Raw genomic sequence first — 16,597 nt, forward strand, 5'->3', positions numbered from 1 at the left:
ACGGCCTACTAGGCCTCAGCAGGCCGTCCTCGCCTCTGGGCCGGGCCGCTCAGCTCCATCTTTGAACCTGGAGCCCACGCCTCACTTCCGCTCTTTTCCTTATACCCCGAAGAGCTGTTCCCGACCCTAAAATGGCCTCTAGGAATAAGACACTCCGAAAACACTGCTGTTTTGTTGTATTGGCTGAAAAACATTTTCTTTCTTTTTTTTTTTTTTCTTCTGGGCCTTAAAGACGGTGCTGCAACCAGTTCAAAAACGGCGCTGACAGCTTCACTTCCTCTTTTCGGACTTCCGCTTGCGGTAGCGAAACCCGCAGAGGTCATGTTTCAGAGCGCAGGCGCGAGAGGGCGGGGCCGTCGCCATGGCAATTAGCGCATCGCCCAGGCCTTTCCCGCGGGTTGGAAGCGCTAGAGTTGCTGCGCTGGCTGCTGGCGGAGCTGGCGGCGGGGAGCGGCGGGGACGGCCCGCGCCTCTGCAGGATGAGACCCTGGGCGTGGCGTCTGTGCTGTCTCAGTGGAGGAGTGTGCAGGGCATCCGCGGGGAACCGGTGAGGGCGCGGGCCGGCAGCGCGGGCGGGAAGGTCGGGGAGTAAGCGTTGTGTTTTTGTATTTTAGTGCAAAAACTAACTCACGGGTGCTTTCGCGTTAGACTTTCCCCAGTCTCTGAGGAGAAAAAAAAACCCCAAAAACCAAAACCAACCAAGCAAAACAACAACAACAACAACAACAACAACAACAACAACAACAACAAAAGAAACCAGGACAACAAAACTCTTGGGGGTTCCATGTTGTTAAATGACATTAATTTATGTGGTGGAGCATGCATGTGCCACGGCACCTGCGGAGGCTGGAGGATAACTTTGCACAAGTTAGTTATTTCCTTGGACCACGTGGGTCCTGGGAATCTAACGCATGGTGTCAAGCTTGGCCACGGGCCTTTTTTGGAAAAAGTTTTTTTTTTTTTTTCTTTTTTGTGAATGGTAGTTTTCTGGCATTTCAGCTTTACTCTGTCTTTTTTTTTTTTGCAAGGATCAGACTGCACCTTAAGGGCTAGCTTAAATGGTTTTCGATGTTCCTTTGTCTTTGTTCGCTTTTGTTTTTTGAGACAGGATTTCTCTGTGTAGCCCTGGCTGTCCTGGAACTTGCTCTGGAGACTAGGCTGGCCTTGAACTCAGAAATTCCAGCGGTCTCTCTGCCTCCAGATTGCTGGAATTAAAGGCCTGTGTACCACTGCCCTGCTCTGCTTTTCTAGTGTAATCAGAACACAGATGATGAGGTAAGGAGGAACCTGGTGCTGACTGTGCTGGTGTGTCTGGGCTTCCCGGCAGGAACTTGGAGAGGGCTGGTTTTCTGGTGTTTACCAGGACTACAGTAAACCATGTAAGTAGGGAAGGTACTATAATGTCACATGGGTGTGTCGTGTTACTGACAGAGCAGGGACTACTGATGTTGAGTTGTAGTGGTCTCACCGACACCCAGCATTTGAGAAGACTCAAGCGTGAGCACTGGCTGACTCTGGAGCCTGGGTCAGCACATTTGTTTGAGGTGTTGGAATGGGCAGGAGAATCCTTGAGGAAAAGGGAGAGTGCTCCCAGGTTAGACCAAAGTAGGGTACTGCAGAACTCAGGGTGTACTAGCTGCTTCTCAGAAGGGAAGACTCCGGTTGTTGACCAGGTGGTCAGTCTACCTCCTACCCAGTCCCAGTTGTGTCTGCTGCCTTGTCTGGAGCCGTGTGGGCCTTCGGTCTCATGCCCTGTTCTGGTCTGGCTTCTAGGCCCTTTTCCGTGCCCTGGGACATGGAAGCCCTGGCAGTGGAAAGCAAGAAACAGGACTTATAGTGTGCACTGTGGCGTTGTAGCAAGCCTTTGACTTGTGCACTGGCCTCGCAGGATGCTCAAAACAGTTCTTGCTGGCTGAGGAGTTTGGGAGATTCCTAACTGGAAATCATCAGTTTAGTCTAACGTTTCCCTCCTTTAAAGAGTGAACCAGAGTCTCATTAGCTTTCTTGTAGATAGACTTCTAGAGATGACCCTGAGGTAAAAACCCTCCTCACACTGGAGGGAGTATCTCCAGCCCCTGAAGGAGATGCTTATGTTTCTCGTTTGTTGTGTTTTTTTTTTTTTTTTTTGGTTCTTTTTTTCCGGAGCTGGGGACCGAACTCAGGGCCTTGGGCCTAGGCAAGCGCTCTACCACTGAGCTAAATCCCCAACCCGTTCGTTGTGTTTTATTCACTGAGGCTTTGCATGAGAGTGTGTGGGTGGGCATCTGTCTATCATGTGGGTCCTGTGGGTGACACTCAGGTGTCTGGGCTTGGCCATAAGCACCCCTACCTGCTTGATTAGCTGTGAGAATGCAGGAGACAGGAGGACTCAGGCAACTTTTCCTCTTGGTATCAGTGGTTTATATCTAAAATTTAGGAAAAATTGGATTGACAGAGGAATGGAAGGGCACACAGTAGATCCACTTATAATTTTAGCACTTGGAGAGCAGAGGCAGGAGAATCAGAGGTTTGAGATCAGCCTGGGCTATCTGAGACCTTGTCTCAAAAAACAGGCTAGAGAGATGGCTCAGCAGTTAAGAGCACTAGCTGTTCTCCAGAGGACCCATCGCCCAAATGGTGACTCACAACCATCTAACTCCAGTTCTAGGGGATCTGACGCCCTCCTCTGGTTTCTGGAAGCACCAGGCACATGTGGTGCATAAACCTATGGTGGTCAAAACAACCACGTGTGTAAACAACCACGTGTGTAAAAATAAATAATAACGGGCTGGAGAGATGGTTCAGCGGTTAAGAGCACTGGCTGCTCTTCCAGAGGTCCTGAGTTCAATTCCCAGCAACGGTCTCTTCTGATGTGTCTAAAGACAGCTATAGTGTACTTATATATAAATAAACAAATCTTTAAAAAAAATCAAAAACCGTAACAAACTTACTTTTGGAGGCCTGGAGAGACAGCTCAGCAGTGAAGAGCGCTCTAGCAGAGGACCTGGGTTGCGTTCCCATCCTCTACATGGCTGTTCACAACTGTTCGTAACTCCAGCTCTCGGGGGTCCAGTGACCTCTTCTAGAGTGCTGGAATTAAAGAACATTTAAAGAATTCATTTCGTCATTTCAGTAAACTGTTAAGATGCTTCCAGTCAGCCAGGCAGTGGTGATGTTCACCTACAGTCGTGGCACTCGGGAGGCAGAGGCAGGAGGATCTCTGAGTTCAAGGCCAGCCTGGTCTACATAGTGAGTTCCAGAGCAGCCAGGGCTACACAGAGAAACCCTGTTTCAAAACACAACAAAATAAGCAGGAGGATGATGTTTCCCGCCTCGTCCCTGTGGGGAAGCTTGTGCTGTAAGTGCCTCTTGCTCTCTGCCAGTTCCTCTGGAGAATCAACATGGGCACGTGATGATGTGTGTCTGCCTTTCTTTCAGTACTGGATTGAAAAAGAAAGCATCATATTCAGTTTTTAACTACTTCCTGTGTAAGAGTGTTCTGTCTGTATACTGTATGAGATTGCGGTACTCTTGGTGGCCAGAAGAGGGTGTCAGATGCCCAGGTCCCGGAGCTGCTTAGAACTGAACTGTCCTGTGGGTTCTGAGAGTCAATGCCTTCTCTGAAGAGCAGTGTGGGTTCTGTTCTTGTTTGTGTGTTTTGTTTTTTCACCTCAGGGTTTTCTCTTTTTAGCCCTGGTTGTCCTGGAACTTGCTCTGTAGACCAGGTTGGTTTTTTTTGTTTTTTTGTTTTTGTTTTTTTTGTTGTTTGTTTGTTTTTGAGATAGGGCCTCCCATGTACCCCTAGCTGGTCTTGGACATCACAGAGATCCACCGTGCCTGGTTTCTTTCTCAACATAGACTCATCTGCCCACAGGAGGAAGGGTTTCTGATTTTTAGCGTTAGATTGAGTTTGGGGTACAGGCTCTTACTAGGGGTTGGGCCTTGCGTTTGTTTCTTAGCGAGTGTGTTAGTCCTTGTGGGAGATGCCATCACTAATGAAAGTGGCTGCTCCCTTGGAGGTGCTTTGGAGTACCTGTCCATGCAATGGTTGGAGCCACTGGGATGCCCTGGAGGTACGCACGGCCTGCAGCCTGCTGTGACCCTGGACAGCAGGTGTGTGGTGTGACCTGGGAATCCCGTTTTATGTTGAGCCATAACTAAGTACTAAGAGGTCTATCAATAAGGAGAAGGTGGGTTGGTGGCCAGGTATGGTAGCTGGTGTCTACTGATTCCATGGTAGGTGCAGTGCAGATGCTGAAAAACAGGACATGGAGGGGTGGAGTCACGTGTTCAAGGCCAGCCTTGGCAACATAGTGAGTTCTCGATTAGCCTGAATTCCATGAGTTCTGCCTCAGAACATTTGTGGGAAAAGGATAGTTGTCAAATATACATGGACCAGGCAGACCACGGAGAGTGTGGCTCAGTAGGTAGGGAGCTCTCCCTGCTCCTGAAGAGGACTCAGCACCCGTGTGGCAGCTCACAGCAGACCTTGGACAACCATTGTCTTCTGGCTCCAGGACACCATGCACCATGGTGTAGGGAACACACACACACATAAAATAACCAATCTTTAAAGACGCCTAGCGCATGTGAGACCAGATCTTGATATTCTGCTCAGGCTTCCCAAACTCTTGGGGTTCATGTGACCTCCTGCCTCAGTCTCCTGCACAGCTAGCTGCTCCACTATGACCTTTCATTTATTTTTATTTTATGTTTTTATTTTTAACATTGTTACACTGTATGTGCGTGCGCATGTGTGTGTGTGTGTGTGTGTGTGTGTGTGTGTGTGTGTCACTAGTGTAAATGCCACAGTGCTCATGTCTGGAAGGACTTGGTAGTCAGCTCTCTCCTGCCACTGTGTAGGCCCTGGGGGTCAGGCTCGGTGGTGAGCACCTTTGCCTGAGTCATTCAGCTGGCCCCACCCCTGCTCTTTCTGTTTGTCTGTTTGCTTGCTTTGAATTTTTTTTTTTTTTTTTTTGGTTCTTTTTTTCAGAGTTGGGGACCGAACCCAGGGCCTTGTGCTTCCTAGGCAAGCGCTCTACCACTGAGCTAAATCCCCAACCCCTTGCTTTGAATTTTTAAGACAGGGTTTTTCTGTGCATCCCTCTCTGTCCTGGATCTCCCTCTGTAGACCAGGCTGGCCTCAAAACTCAGAGCTGTGCGGCCTCTGCCTCCAGCGCCCTGGGATTGAGCATGCGCCATCACCTGGCCCCACCCTGGTCTTCTAAAGTGTGCAGTTGAGTGGTGTTGAGTTGCATTCAGGTGCACACTCAGCTCCAGGACACTTTCCTCCTCAGTGGACGCTTAGCTCTTTGGTGGTGGTGGTGGTGGTGGTGGTGGTGGTGGTGGTGGGACCTTGTTTGATTTTCCATCTCTAGTTGTACCCAGGAAATATGAGCTGAACAATTGCTGTTTTTACATCCCATGGGTTGCAGGGTAGGCCCCCACTGCATGTCTCCTGCTAACTGGAATGAATGTTTGGGTACCCTCCTCCCCTGGCCTGCTGTCTGGGGTGTGTCTGTGTATCACAGCACATGGTGCCCCCTCCTGGAGCCTGTGCCTTTAAGTAAACCTGTGGCTCATCCTCCTGCCATCCCAGCCTTAGTGCTAGGCTGACAGGCATGCTGCCATGCCTAGACGTTGTTGCTCAAACTCATGACAATCCTCCAGCCTCCACCTCCTGAGTGCTGGGATTAAGGTGTTGCTAGATCCTCTTTAAGGTCGTGTGACCAGACGCAGACTAACCAGAGACGTAGCAGTTACTGCAGCTCTGCCCCCAGCCTGGCTGCGCCCTGGAGTCCAGGTCTCTTGAAGCTGTTTGCTGCAGAAGCTCTCACAGCCGAGTGGGAGTGTAGCTCACTTGGTAGAGTCCTTGTCTAGTATGGGGGAAGCTGGTGGGTCAGTGTAGGACGTATACCTACAGTTCAGGGAGAAATAGGAGGGTTGGAAGGTGAAGGTCATCCTAGGGTGCTCGAGACCCTGCTGTGGGGGAAGCAGCACTTGTGCATCGGGGTGGCACCCAGTTTATGTACAATGTACTCCAGAGGCATGGCTGCTGGATCTGCATTGCTCAGTGCTCTTAAGAGGTCTTATGTGTCCTTAACACGGGATCGGATAGGTGTGTGTCTGCTAGACTGCTCTCACGTCGCGTGTCTGTCAGCAAGTGTCCACACAGGCCTTGGAAGGGAACAGTCATGGATAGGGTATGTGGGGGTAGAGGAAACCCAAGGGCCTGGAGAAGCCAAGGGTCTTTGGTGGCCTCTTGTGCATTAAGACCAGGTGAATAGGTTTGATCAGAAAAGAGGGTGAAGGGGCTGGGTTTGTGACTTTGTGCTTTATTCCAATATATGTGCACACACACACACACACGTCAGTATTTTTAATTTAAAATATTTTTTTTTGTTTTTTTCATATAACATATTCTGATCATGGTCCCCTCCCCAAACTCCTCCCAAATCCTCCCCCCATTTAAATCCACACCCTTTCTTTTTCCACTGAAAACAAGCAACTGAAAAACAGACAAACCAGAAAGAACAAAACAAACAAACAAGCAAACAGGAAAAAAAAGCCAAACAATTTAAAGAAAGCCCCGAGCTTCCCGGCTGGGTTTAAACTTGCCCTGTAGCCAAGGACGAGGGTGTGACCCGGCCTGCCTCTACTTTCTTTTTTTTTTCTTTTTCTTTTCTTTTCTTTTTCTTTTTTTCAGAGCTGGGGACCGAACCCAGGGCCTTGCGTTTGCTAGGCAAGCGCTCTACCACTGAGCTAAATCCCCAACCCCCTGCCTCTACTTTCCATGTGGCCGAGTAGATCATATTTTCTGTTCTTGCTTTTCTTTCTTTTTAGACAGAGTAGCTCTGGATGTCTTGGAACTTGCTATATAGACCAGCCTGGCCTTGTCTTCCCGCCTCTGTCTTAGCTTCTGCCTTCTGCCAGCAGCTGCTTCTCTGAACCATCAGGACATTTCCTCAATCGAGCCAAGTTTCAGGCCGGAACAGTGAGTTGGACAGGCCCAGAGATCCCTTTACAGCAGTGGTTCTCAACCCTCCTAATACTACAACCCTTTAATACATGTCCTCATGCTGCAGTAACCCCCAACCATAAAATTATTTCATTGCTGCTTCACAATTGTAATTTTGCTACTGTTGTGAATTATAACATAAATATTTGATATGCTGTGTATCCGGTATATAGCTCTCAGGGGCCCAGACCACAGGTTGAGAGCCTCTGCTTTAGAATGAGCTCACGGGGTTGGGGATTTAGCTCAGTGGTAGAGCGCTTGCCTAGGAAGCACAAGGCCCTGGGTTCGGTCCCCAGCTCCAAAAAAAAAAAAAAAAAGCATGATCCTGGGAGCTGGCCAACAAGTAGAGCTCCTTCGTGGCTTTTGGGGTTGGGGATTTAGCTCAGTGGTAGAGCGCTTGCCTAGGAAGCGCAAGGCCCTGGGTTCGGACCCCAGCTCCGAAAAAAAAGAACCAAACAAAACAAAACAAAACAAAAAAAAACAAAAAAAAAGAATACATTTTAGAGGGGTTGGGGATTTAGCTCAGTGGTAGAGCGCTTGCCTAGCAAGCTCAAGGCCCTGGGTTCAGTCCTCAGCCCCAGGGGAAAAAAAAAAAAGAGAGTACACAGAGACTGAATGACACAAGTGAGATTTTGGGGTTGGGGATTTAGCTCAGTGGTAGAGCGCTTGCCTAGGAAGCGCAAGGCCCTGGGTTCAGTCCCCAGCTCCGGGGGGAGGGGGTAACCAAATCAAATAAAACAGGTAAACAAAAACTAATTTATTTGGGGCTGGAGAGATGGCTCAGCGGTTAAGAGCACCGACTGCTCTTCCAGAGGTCCTGAGTTCAATTCCCAGCAACCACATGGTGGCTCACAACCATCTGTAATGGGATCAGATGCCCTCTTCTGGTGTGTCTGAAGACAGTGACAGTGTACTCACATACATAAAATAAATAAAAAAAAAAAACTTAAAAAAAAAAAAAAAAAAAAAAAAGAATGAGCTCACTACCCCGCGCCCCAGCCCCTGTATTGGCTCAACCTTGGCCGTAAGTAGCAGACACCAGCCCAAACAGCTCATGGCAGACTGTGGCGTACCTCAGGACTCCACATGGAACAGGCATCTGGTTCTGAGAGGCAGAAATTGGAATCTACAGTCCTTATTTTGGGCTGTATGTGTGCATGGTTTTATGTGTATGAGTGCTCATGTGCTCATGTGTGGCGCCCACAGGAGCCTTCCAAGTTCTGAGACCACAGGTAGGAGCCACCAGTGTTGTTTGGCACCAGCCTGCCTCGACATGAGGCTTTGCTTTGTCCCTTTTGCTTGCCGTAGACTGTCTCCAGCAGCCTCCACACAGCAGCTCCTGATGGATTCTCCCTCACTGGCAAGGCCTTTTCTATGTCCCACATGGCTGGCTGTCCTGCCAGAGCCAACCCCCTTAGCACTGGGGTCTTCATCTTTTCTCTGTTTGTGTGCCTGGTACCAATCAGGATCAGGGCGTGTGGTGTGTGTGTGTGTGTGTGTGTGTGTGTGTGTGTGTGTGTGTGTGTGTGTGTGTGTGTATGTATGTGTGCACGTACGTGCACATCTGCTCCCCAGACAACCATGTGAAGTACCGGGCATGCAGAAATGGTGAAATGGGACCTTGTGTTGGAGGGAACAGCCAGTTTGTCACCTGGGAATTTTGAGCTGAAACTGAAGTACACACAGCTGGCTGCCAGGGACAGTGTGGTCCTCTAGGGGCTGCATGTGCAGAGCCTTGGTGGGAGGCAGAGGTCTGGGTAGACAAGAGGATCACAAAGGTGGCTGTGGCTCTGGTCTGATCTGTGCCTGCAGCTTTTCCCCAGGTTGGCCCTGTGCATAGCTGCAGGGAGGAGGCAAAGCTATGGTGGTTGCCTTTCTCCCCGCTGGATGTCATGAATACCTGTCTGAAAGAAAGACAATTATTTTGGTTAAAGTTTGTTTGTTTGTCAACTTGACACAAGCTAGGGTCATTTGTAAAGAGGGAACTCAATTGCAAAAATACCTATGTCACATTGGCGTTTTCTTGATGATGCCCAGCCACGGGGAGCAAAGTGGGGAGCTAAGCAAGCCTTGGGAGCAAGTCAATGAGCAGCATTCCTCCATGGTGTCTGCTTCAGTCAGTTCCTGTCTCCAGGCAGGAATCTGCCTGGAAACAGGAAGTCTTGCTTTGACGATGATGAAATCTAACTGTAAGCCAAATAAACTCTTTTCTCCCCAAGTTGATTTTGGTTACTATTTTATCACAGCAACGGAGAGCAAGCTAGGACTGTAGACCAGGCTGGTCTCAAACCCACAGATATCAGTCTGCTTCTGCCTCCTAGGTGCTGGCATTAAAGGCGAGCATCACCACATAGACGATGCCGTATGTGCTCTTAAACCACGAAGCCATCACAACTGTGCATTTGCACAGAAGCATGCAAGTCAGGAGTTAGTTCTTTGGGAATTGAACCCAGGTCATTGGACTTGGTGATAGCACTGGGCCATTTTACTGGCCCATGACCCTGGTTTTAATCTCCTTCCAGAAAAGTTGCCAGACAGCGGGCATTGCCACGGCAGAGGCATCTGCGCAGGCCCGGACACATGCAGATGCCCAGGTGCAGACAGAGGCTCCCGAGGAGCCAGCGGCTGTGGCTCCTGTGTCCCAGTACGACACCCTCAGACTCGCAGCCTTTCTCCGGAGGGTGGAGGCCATGGTCGTCCGGGAGCTGAACAACAACTGGCAGAGCCATGCCTTCGATGGCTATGAGGTCAACTGGACTGAGCAGCAGCAGACGGTAAGACCTGGGCTGCTGGCTTGGGGTGCCCCTCTGAGGCTTCAGCGTCTCCTTAGAGTGTTGCTTTGCTCCCCCTGAGGGACAGTCGTACTAGCACCAGCCAGTACACCGGTGTGGAGCGAGTAGAGCCGACTCACCCTGGGAGGAGGTGGCCCTCTTGGGGAAGCCAGTGACTGTAACAAAACCTCGTGGCTGAAGAGGTGTGAGGTTGTCGCCAGGGCAGCCTGACACTAGCCTGGCACCATCCTAGGTATTATGACCTGCTGTGGTTTCTTCTCTCAGGGCAACTGTAGCCCTACTATCTCCACTTTATAGATGAGGCCTGCAAAGGTGCAGTGCCTCGCCCAGGGCTGCACAGCTGAGTTATCTGAGCTGGAACCTGAACCCTGCACTGTGTGCTAAAGGCAACGTCTGTGTCTTGGCATTTGTGCCCGCCTTCGAGGCACAGCTCCAGGCTGTCCCTTGTGGACCTGGGAGTTCAGTTGGAAGTCAACCCTGCTTCACAGGGGCCTCACTCACCTCTCCCTCTCCAGAGTATTGTTACAGAGATAATTTAACGTGGATTTTTGTGCTGCATTTGGAAGCCAGGGCATGTGCATGGTGAATGCCCACTCCATTACCACGCCCTGCCCTATAGCTAGACCTGCCTGCCTGCCTGCCTGCCTGCCTGCCTGCCTGCCGACCTTGAACTGTTGCCTTTCCCCACTGAGTACTGAGGTGGTAGGCAGACAACACCACACCTGTTTCTGCAATGTGAAGCTTGAACTCAGGAACTAAAAATCAGGAGCATTTATGTGCCTGGCATGATGGTATCCATTTTATTCCAGACTCAGGAGGCTAGGGACCTTGTCTCAGAAACAGACAAATACCAGAAAGCCCAACCAGCTAAACAAACAAAAAACAAACAAAAACTCAGCTTTTTTTTTTTTCAAAGCTGGGGACCGAACCCAGGGCCTTGCACTTGCTAGGCAAGCGCTCTACCACTGAGCTAAATCCCCAACCCAAACCCAGCCATTTTTAAAAAGATCCACAAGATGACAAGGAATATTTACTGTTCTTGTCATTCCTCTTAGTGTGACAGTCACCCAAGTGCACTACCTTAGCTGTAGGGTGGGGGTGGTTTTTGTTTTTTGTGTTTTTTATTTTTGAGACAGGGTTTATGTGTGTGGTCCTGGAACTCAGAGATCTCCCTGTCTCTGCCTTCTAAATGCTAGGATTAAATGCGTGTGCCTCCACTGCCTGGCTTTAATTTCTTTTAATATGTGTGTGTGTCTGTCTGTCTCTGAGGGTTTGTACCTGTGAGTATGGAGGTCAGAAAGGGTGTCTGTCTGTCTTTTTTTTTTTTTTTTTTTTTATTGGTTTTTCAAGACAGGGAACTCACTCTGTAGACCAGGCTGGCCTTGAAGTCACAGAGATCCCTCTGCCTCTGCCTCTGGAGATGGAGCCATCGGCACTGTATTTTATTTCTATGTTTTGGTTTACTTATTTTGACAGCTTTTTTTTTTTTAAAGATTTATTCATTTATTATATATAAGTACACTGTAGCTGTTCTCAGACACACCAGAAGAGGGCATCGGATCTCTTTACAGATGGCTGTGAGCCACCATGTGGTTGCTGGGAATTGAACCCAGGACCTCTGGAAGAGCAGTCAGTGCTCTTAACCACTGAGCCATCTCTCCAGCCCTTATTTTGACAGTTTAAATAGAAATTTATTTAGCAAAGTGTATGTTCCAAAGACCGGCTGCAGTGGGCTGCCCCAAAGCAGAGTGCCTTTTAAAAACAAACAAAGGACAAAACTAAAAGTACTATGTAGCTCTGGCTAGCCTGGAATTCATTATGCAGACCAGGTTGGCCATGAACTCAGAGATTCACTTACCTATGTTGCCCAGGCTAACCTCATGGATGGCACCTGCCTCAGCCTGAGTACTGGATTGCAGACAGGCATTACCACACTGTGGGCCCGTGTCCCTTGGTTCTCTGTCTCTGTGAATGGGACTGCTGCTTTGTAGCCTTTGGGGGCTCAGCAGCAGTCCCACAGCCTTGCACACCCCTGGCTGTGGGCTTGTGTTTCTGAAGGCTTGTGTAGGGCTGGTTCTTGTCTTGGCCAATCATGAAGTCAGGAGGTGTGGAGTTTTCCATGGAATTTCAGTTCTCTGCTGATGTGCCTCTCCCTCTAGGGTCTGCTGGTGCTCTCACCTGCTGAGAAAGACTCCCCAGGCTTGATTTTGGGAAACAGGGAGTGGAGCCAGACATGTTGGCACATACCTGTCACCCCAGCACCCTGAGGCTAGCACTGAGACACTGAAAAGCTTTTCCACCACTGGTGTGTTAGAATCCATAATAAAATTGGCCTGCTGGCCTTTGGTAGGTGTGCAGGCCAGTGGCATTTAATGCTCTCCCTGTGTACAGCCATTACCACCTTCTAGCTTTCACCCCACATGTGAGCTTGGAATCTGTCTCAGCTGTGATTTTCAGGCCCCCATCCAAGGTTCTGGAAGTGTAGGCTGTATGTTTTCTGCCTTTGGGGGAAGAGGTTTACACAAGGTTGTTAAATAGCCTTGGTCAGCTTGGTACTTAGTGTTCAGGCTGGCCTAGAACTCATGATGATCCTCTTGCCTTCGCCTTCCAAGTGCTGGGATTAGAGGGCTGTGGCCCAAGCCAGAGTAGTTTGCAGTTTCCTCTGGACTGATAGTGGGTGTGGGCAGCTTTTAGGCCTTGGGCTGCCTGGGCCTAGGTGTGGCTTTCCTATGGTGCCTTGAGGCTACCTACTAGTCCAGGAGTCCCAACCTTCCTGATGCTGTGGCCCTTTAATACGGTTCTTCATGTCGTGACCCCTAACCATAGAGTTACTTTTGTTGCTATTTCCTAACTGTAGTTTTACTACTGTTAAGATTCATACTGTAAAACACCTGTACTTTCCAATGGTCTTAGTGGCCCCTGTGAAAAGGGTTGTGACCTACAGGTTGAGGATCCCTTTCTAGGTGGATTTAGTGCTTAGGGCCAGGAATGGCCTGTCTCTGCAGGTGTCCTGTCTGCACACCCTGGGCTACCCCCCAGCCCAAGGGCAGGGTCTGCATGTGACTGGCATTTCCTGGAACACCACAGGCTCTGTGCTGGCCTGCGCCTATGGTCGGTGAGTGACAACTGGGGAGGTTGGGAAGTGATGGACCCGAAGCCTTGTTTAGGCTTCTGTTTCAGAGCTGCAGGGTAAAGAGCGGAGGAGGTACTGAGAGCCCATGCCGCTAGGCCCATTCCCCCTACCCGGCAGTGAGGACTGAGTTGGGCTTACCTTGGTCACCAGCCCTTATTCTGGCTTCTGTCGCTGGATGTTCCGTGGTCTCCATTCACCATGTATGGACACACACTCAGGGGCTGTGAACACTTTTCTCTGCCATAGCGGGGGTTCTCACTGTGTAGCACACAGTGGCATTGATCTCTTTATTTTCCAGCTTTCTTGTTTTTTTTTTTTTTTTTTTTTTTTTTTTTTTTTTTTTGTTCTTTTTTTTGGAGCTGGGGACCCGAACCCAGGGCCTTGCGCTTCCTAGGCAAGCGCTCTACCACTGAGCTAAATCCCCAACATTTTCCAGCTTTCTAAGTGCTGGAGTTACAGGTGTCTTCTGCACAGGTCAAGGGCAGGGTCTGCATGTGTCTGCCATTTTTTGGAACACCCAGGGTATGAAGACAGGCCACCTACAGTGACATCGTGCTTGGCTTAGGGACTCTTTTTTAGAGAACATTGTGCTCTTTTGAATGCCACAGGGGAAGGTATGACACATACCCATAGTACAGTCTGGGTGTGAAGGGGACACAGGCTAGTTTGGGGAGTGGTTAGTGGGGCAGAGGCAGAGGAGGGGACTAGAGCCCATAGGTCACTTAGGCATGTCCTTATGCAGGCTAGACGATGGAGACTGGGGTACACTCAAGTCCTATGTGTGCACCTGGAACCTGGACCGCCAAGGCCTGAACCCCCATCAGCCATCAGTAGTGGTGGAGGTGCCCAGTGCTGTCATGTGCCTGGCCTTTCATCCCACACAGCCCTCACATATTGCAGGTGAGCGCCTAGCCCTTCGCAGCCTCCTCTCTTCCCAAGGCTCTTTCTTAACTGCAGGCAGCCAGGAAGCATTTTGCTGGACTGTCAGCTTGTGACCAGGGCACGCCACTTGGTAGAAAGTGAGGTTGCCATGGCCCTTGGGTTGTCTACAGCTGGGGGATAATCTGCCGTGTGTCCCTGTGAGGGGTGTGGGGCTTGGAGGAAGGAGTTGTTTGGAAGGGGCCGAGTCTGGCTGTACTGGAGGGAGGGTGAGAAAACAGGATGGAGAGGGGGGCTGTTCTCAGTGTTAACAGCAGATGTGCCTGCTGGAGGGGTAGGGTTCTGGGCATGGGCCTCAGCTGTCTGTGGGGATGGCTCCTGGGCTGCAGCAAGGAAGGCCCAGGAATTAGGATTTGTCCTTGCAGGGAATCAGAAGAGGCCTTTGGCCTGGCTACCTGGGATGGAAGGCGGGTGTGGCTGAGCTAATGCTCAGTTCCTTCATCCTCATAGGGGGGCTGTACAGTGGTGAAGTGCTGGTGTGGGACATGAGCCGACCTGAGGACCCACTGCTTTGGCGTACAGGTCTGACGGATGACACTCACACAGACCCAGTGTATCAGGTCAGGAGGCTGGTGGGTGGAGCAGGAAGTCACTCCCCACTCCCTTGGCACAAGTGATGGTGGTCACAGTGGGTTGTGGCATCAGCTGCTCCAGAGTTGGTTACCAGGGAGTTGGTGGTTGGACAGCTGCCTGGGCGTTCTTGCAGCTCCAGTCTGAGCGGGCTCTTCCACCAGTTGCCCTCTAGGGCACAGGCTTCTTCCCCAGCCTCCTACACGGGTGGCCTGAGCCTGCTCTCCTGGGTGCTGGCATAGTGGCCTGGGGGAAGGGCTCTGAGATTCCCCTAGAATTCTTTACCCTTACAAGGAACAGCTGGGGGGTGAGGCTGACCCTGGGATGCTCCCCTCTATTCTGCTTCTCAGGTGCTATGGTTGCCGGAACCCCGGCATAGCCACCGCTTCCAGGTCCTGAGTGCGGCCACAGATGGGAGGGTGCTGCTCTGGAGGGGCAGTGGGGCTGGCCAGCTGCGCCTCTCCAAGGGCTTTGCTCTGGCTGTGCAGCAGCTGCCCCGGAGCACCAAGCTGAAGAAGGTGAGGCTCCTGGGCCTCGGGATGCATACCTGTGCTCTTCCCCCTGCCCACTGGCTGCCGGGACTTATCATTGACACCGCTTTTCCACAGCCTCCCCGAGGAGAGACTGAGGTGGGGGTGACATCGGTGGCCTTCTCCAGCTTTGACTCCAGCCTTTTCGTTCTGGGCACAGAAGGTGGCTTCCCCCTCAAGTGCTCCCTGGCAGCGGAAGCAGCTGCTCTCACTCGGATGCCCAGCTCCGTGCCACTTAGGGCCCCGGTGCAGTTCACCTTCTCTCCCCATGGTGGCCCTGTGTACTCTGTGAGCTGCTCCCCTTTTCACAGGTAGGGGCGCCAGCCTGGACTTGCCACTCAGGCACAGGGAAGGCCACCCCGCCCCAAGCTGTCACCACCACGGGAAGTTCCCTTGGCCTCCAAATCTGAGACAAGTCTAAGAAAGGGACAAGCCCTGGAACCAACCACCAAATTGCAAAGAATCAGAATGTCAGTGTTCACAAGCCGGTCTTTCTTTCTGCACGGTCTAGGAATCTCTTCCTGAGTGCTGGGACCGATGGCCACGTCCACCTGTACTCCATGCTGCAGGCCCAGCCTCTCACCTCACTGCAGCTCTCTCACAAGTACCTGTTTGCTGTGCGCTGGTCCCCTGTGCGCCCCTTGGTTTTTGCTGCTGCTTCTGGGGAAGGTAGGCATGGGCCATACAACCTGCCTTTAAGTGCAGAAGTCAGGGGGTTAGGATAGGTATTGTTCAGGCCCCTGGCGCTCATCCTGAGGTGCATGGGAAAAGCTGTGGTTTCTATTTTCTGAACCTGTCTCCCTCCCTGCACAGGTGATGTACAACTGTTTGACCTCCAGAAAAGCTCACAGAAACCCACGGTTTCCATAACACAAACCCAGGATGGAAGTCCTGTCTACTGTCTTGAGTTTAACAGCCAGCAGACGCAGCTCTTGGCTGCTGGCGATGCTAAGGGCGTGGTCAAAGTGTGGCAGCTGAGCACAGCCTTCACGGAACAAGGACCCCGGGAGGCCGAGGACTTGGACCAGCTGGAAGCTGAAATCGCTACCTGAGAGCCTGGAGGAGCAGCAGGGTGGGGTGTCCCCTGCGGCCACTGGGGCTGGCTGAGTGCTAAGCGAGATAAAGAGGAGCAAAGCCTGTAGGGAGAATTGAGTCCTTTATTTTGTCTTGTACATGAAAACAGGATTTGGGAAGGAAACAGGGGGATGAGCCAGCTGCTTTGATTTAAGTGGGAATGAGGGCAGCCGGCTCAAACAGGGTCGGGTCCCACAGCAACAAGGTGATTGTGACTGGAAGTAAGCGGTTTACTGAAGCACCATTTTCTACTAAGTCTTACCCCAAGCTAAGCAGGCTATGGTTACACTGGAAAGTAACACTGTCTGGAATATTGTCCTTGAAAGCAGAGGGAGTGACATGCAGCAAAGGTGAGAGATAGCAGGGCAAGCATGTGGGTCAGGCTGTCTACAAGCCAAGAGGATTGATCAATTCACAAAGAGAGAGCGGGTGAACTCCACGTAGTCGAAGGCAGTTGGAAGTTCACGGCCCTTGCCATCCACATAGGGCTTCATGTGGGAGACACAGTAGTCAGCTTGTTCCCGGGTCAGGTTCTGGAGGGGAGATGATGGTACAGTCACGG

General features: G+C 50.9%; 2 protein-coding genes across 2 annotated transcripts in view; one reads left to right on the forward strand and one right to left on the reverse strand.

Annotated features, from left to right (window-relative positions):
* Positions 1-339: 339 nt before the first annotated feature.
* Wdr34 (WD repeat domain 34) lies at positions 340-16,106 on the forward strand. The gene is made up of 9 exons (XM_032902913.1): positions 340-547; positions 9,520-9,771; positions 12,795-12,904; positions 13,665-13,822; positions 14,312-14,421; positions 14,782-14,949; positions 15,040-15,272; positions 15,473-15,630; positions 15,775-16,106. The coding sequence occupies exons 1-9, from the start codon at positions 362-364 to the stop codon at positions 16,011-16,013; spliced, it is 1,614 nt and encodes a 537-aa protein (XP_032758804.1). The 5' UTR covers positions 340-361; the 3' UTR covers positions 16,014-16,106.
* Positions 16,101-16,597, reverse strand: part of Sptan1 (spectrin alpha, non-erythrocytic 1) — a 65,200-nt gene continuing 64,703 nt past the window's right edge. Inside the window, 1 exon segment of the mRNA XM_032902912.1 lies at positions 16,101-16,568. Coding sequence (XP_032758803.1) covers positions 16,443-16,568 — 126 coding nt within the window. The 3' untranslated portion in view covers positions 16,101-16,442.

The sequence above is a fragment of the Rattus rattus genome, chromosome 5 (assembly GCF_011064425.1).
Source record: "Rattus rattus isolate New Zealand chromosome 5, Rrattus_CSIRO_v1, whole genome shotgun sequence".
Lineage (NCBI taxonomy): Eukaryota > Metazoa > Chordata > Mammalia > Rodentia > Muridae > Rattus > Rattus rattus.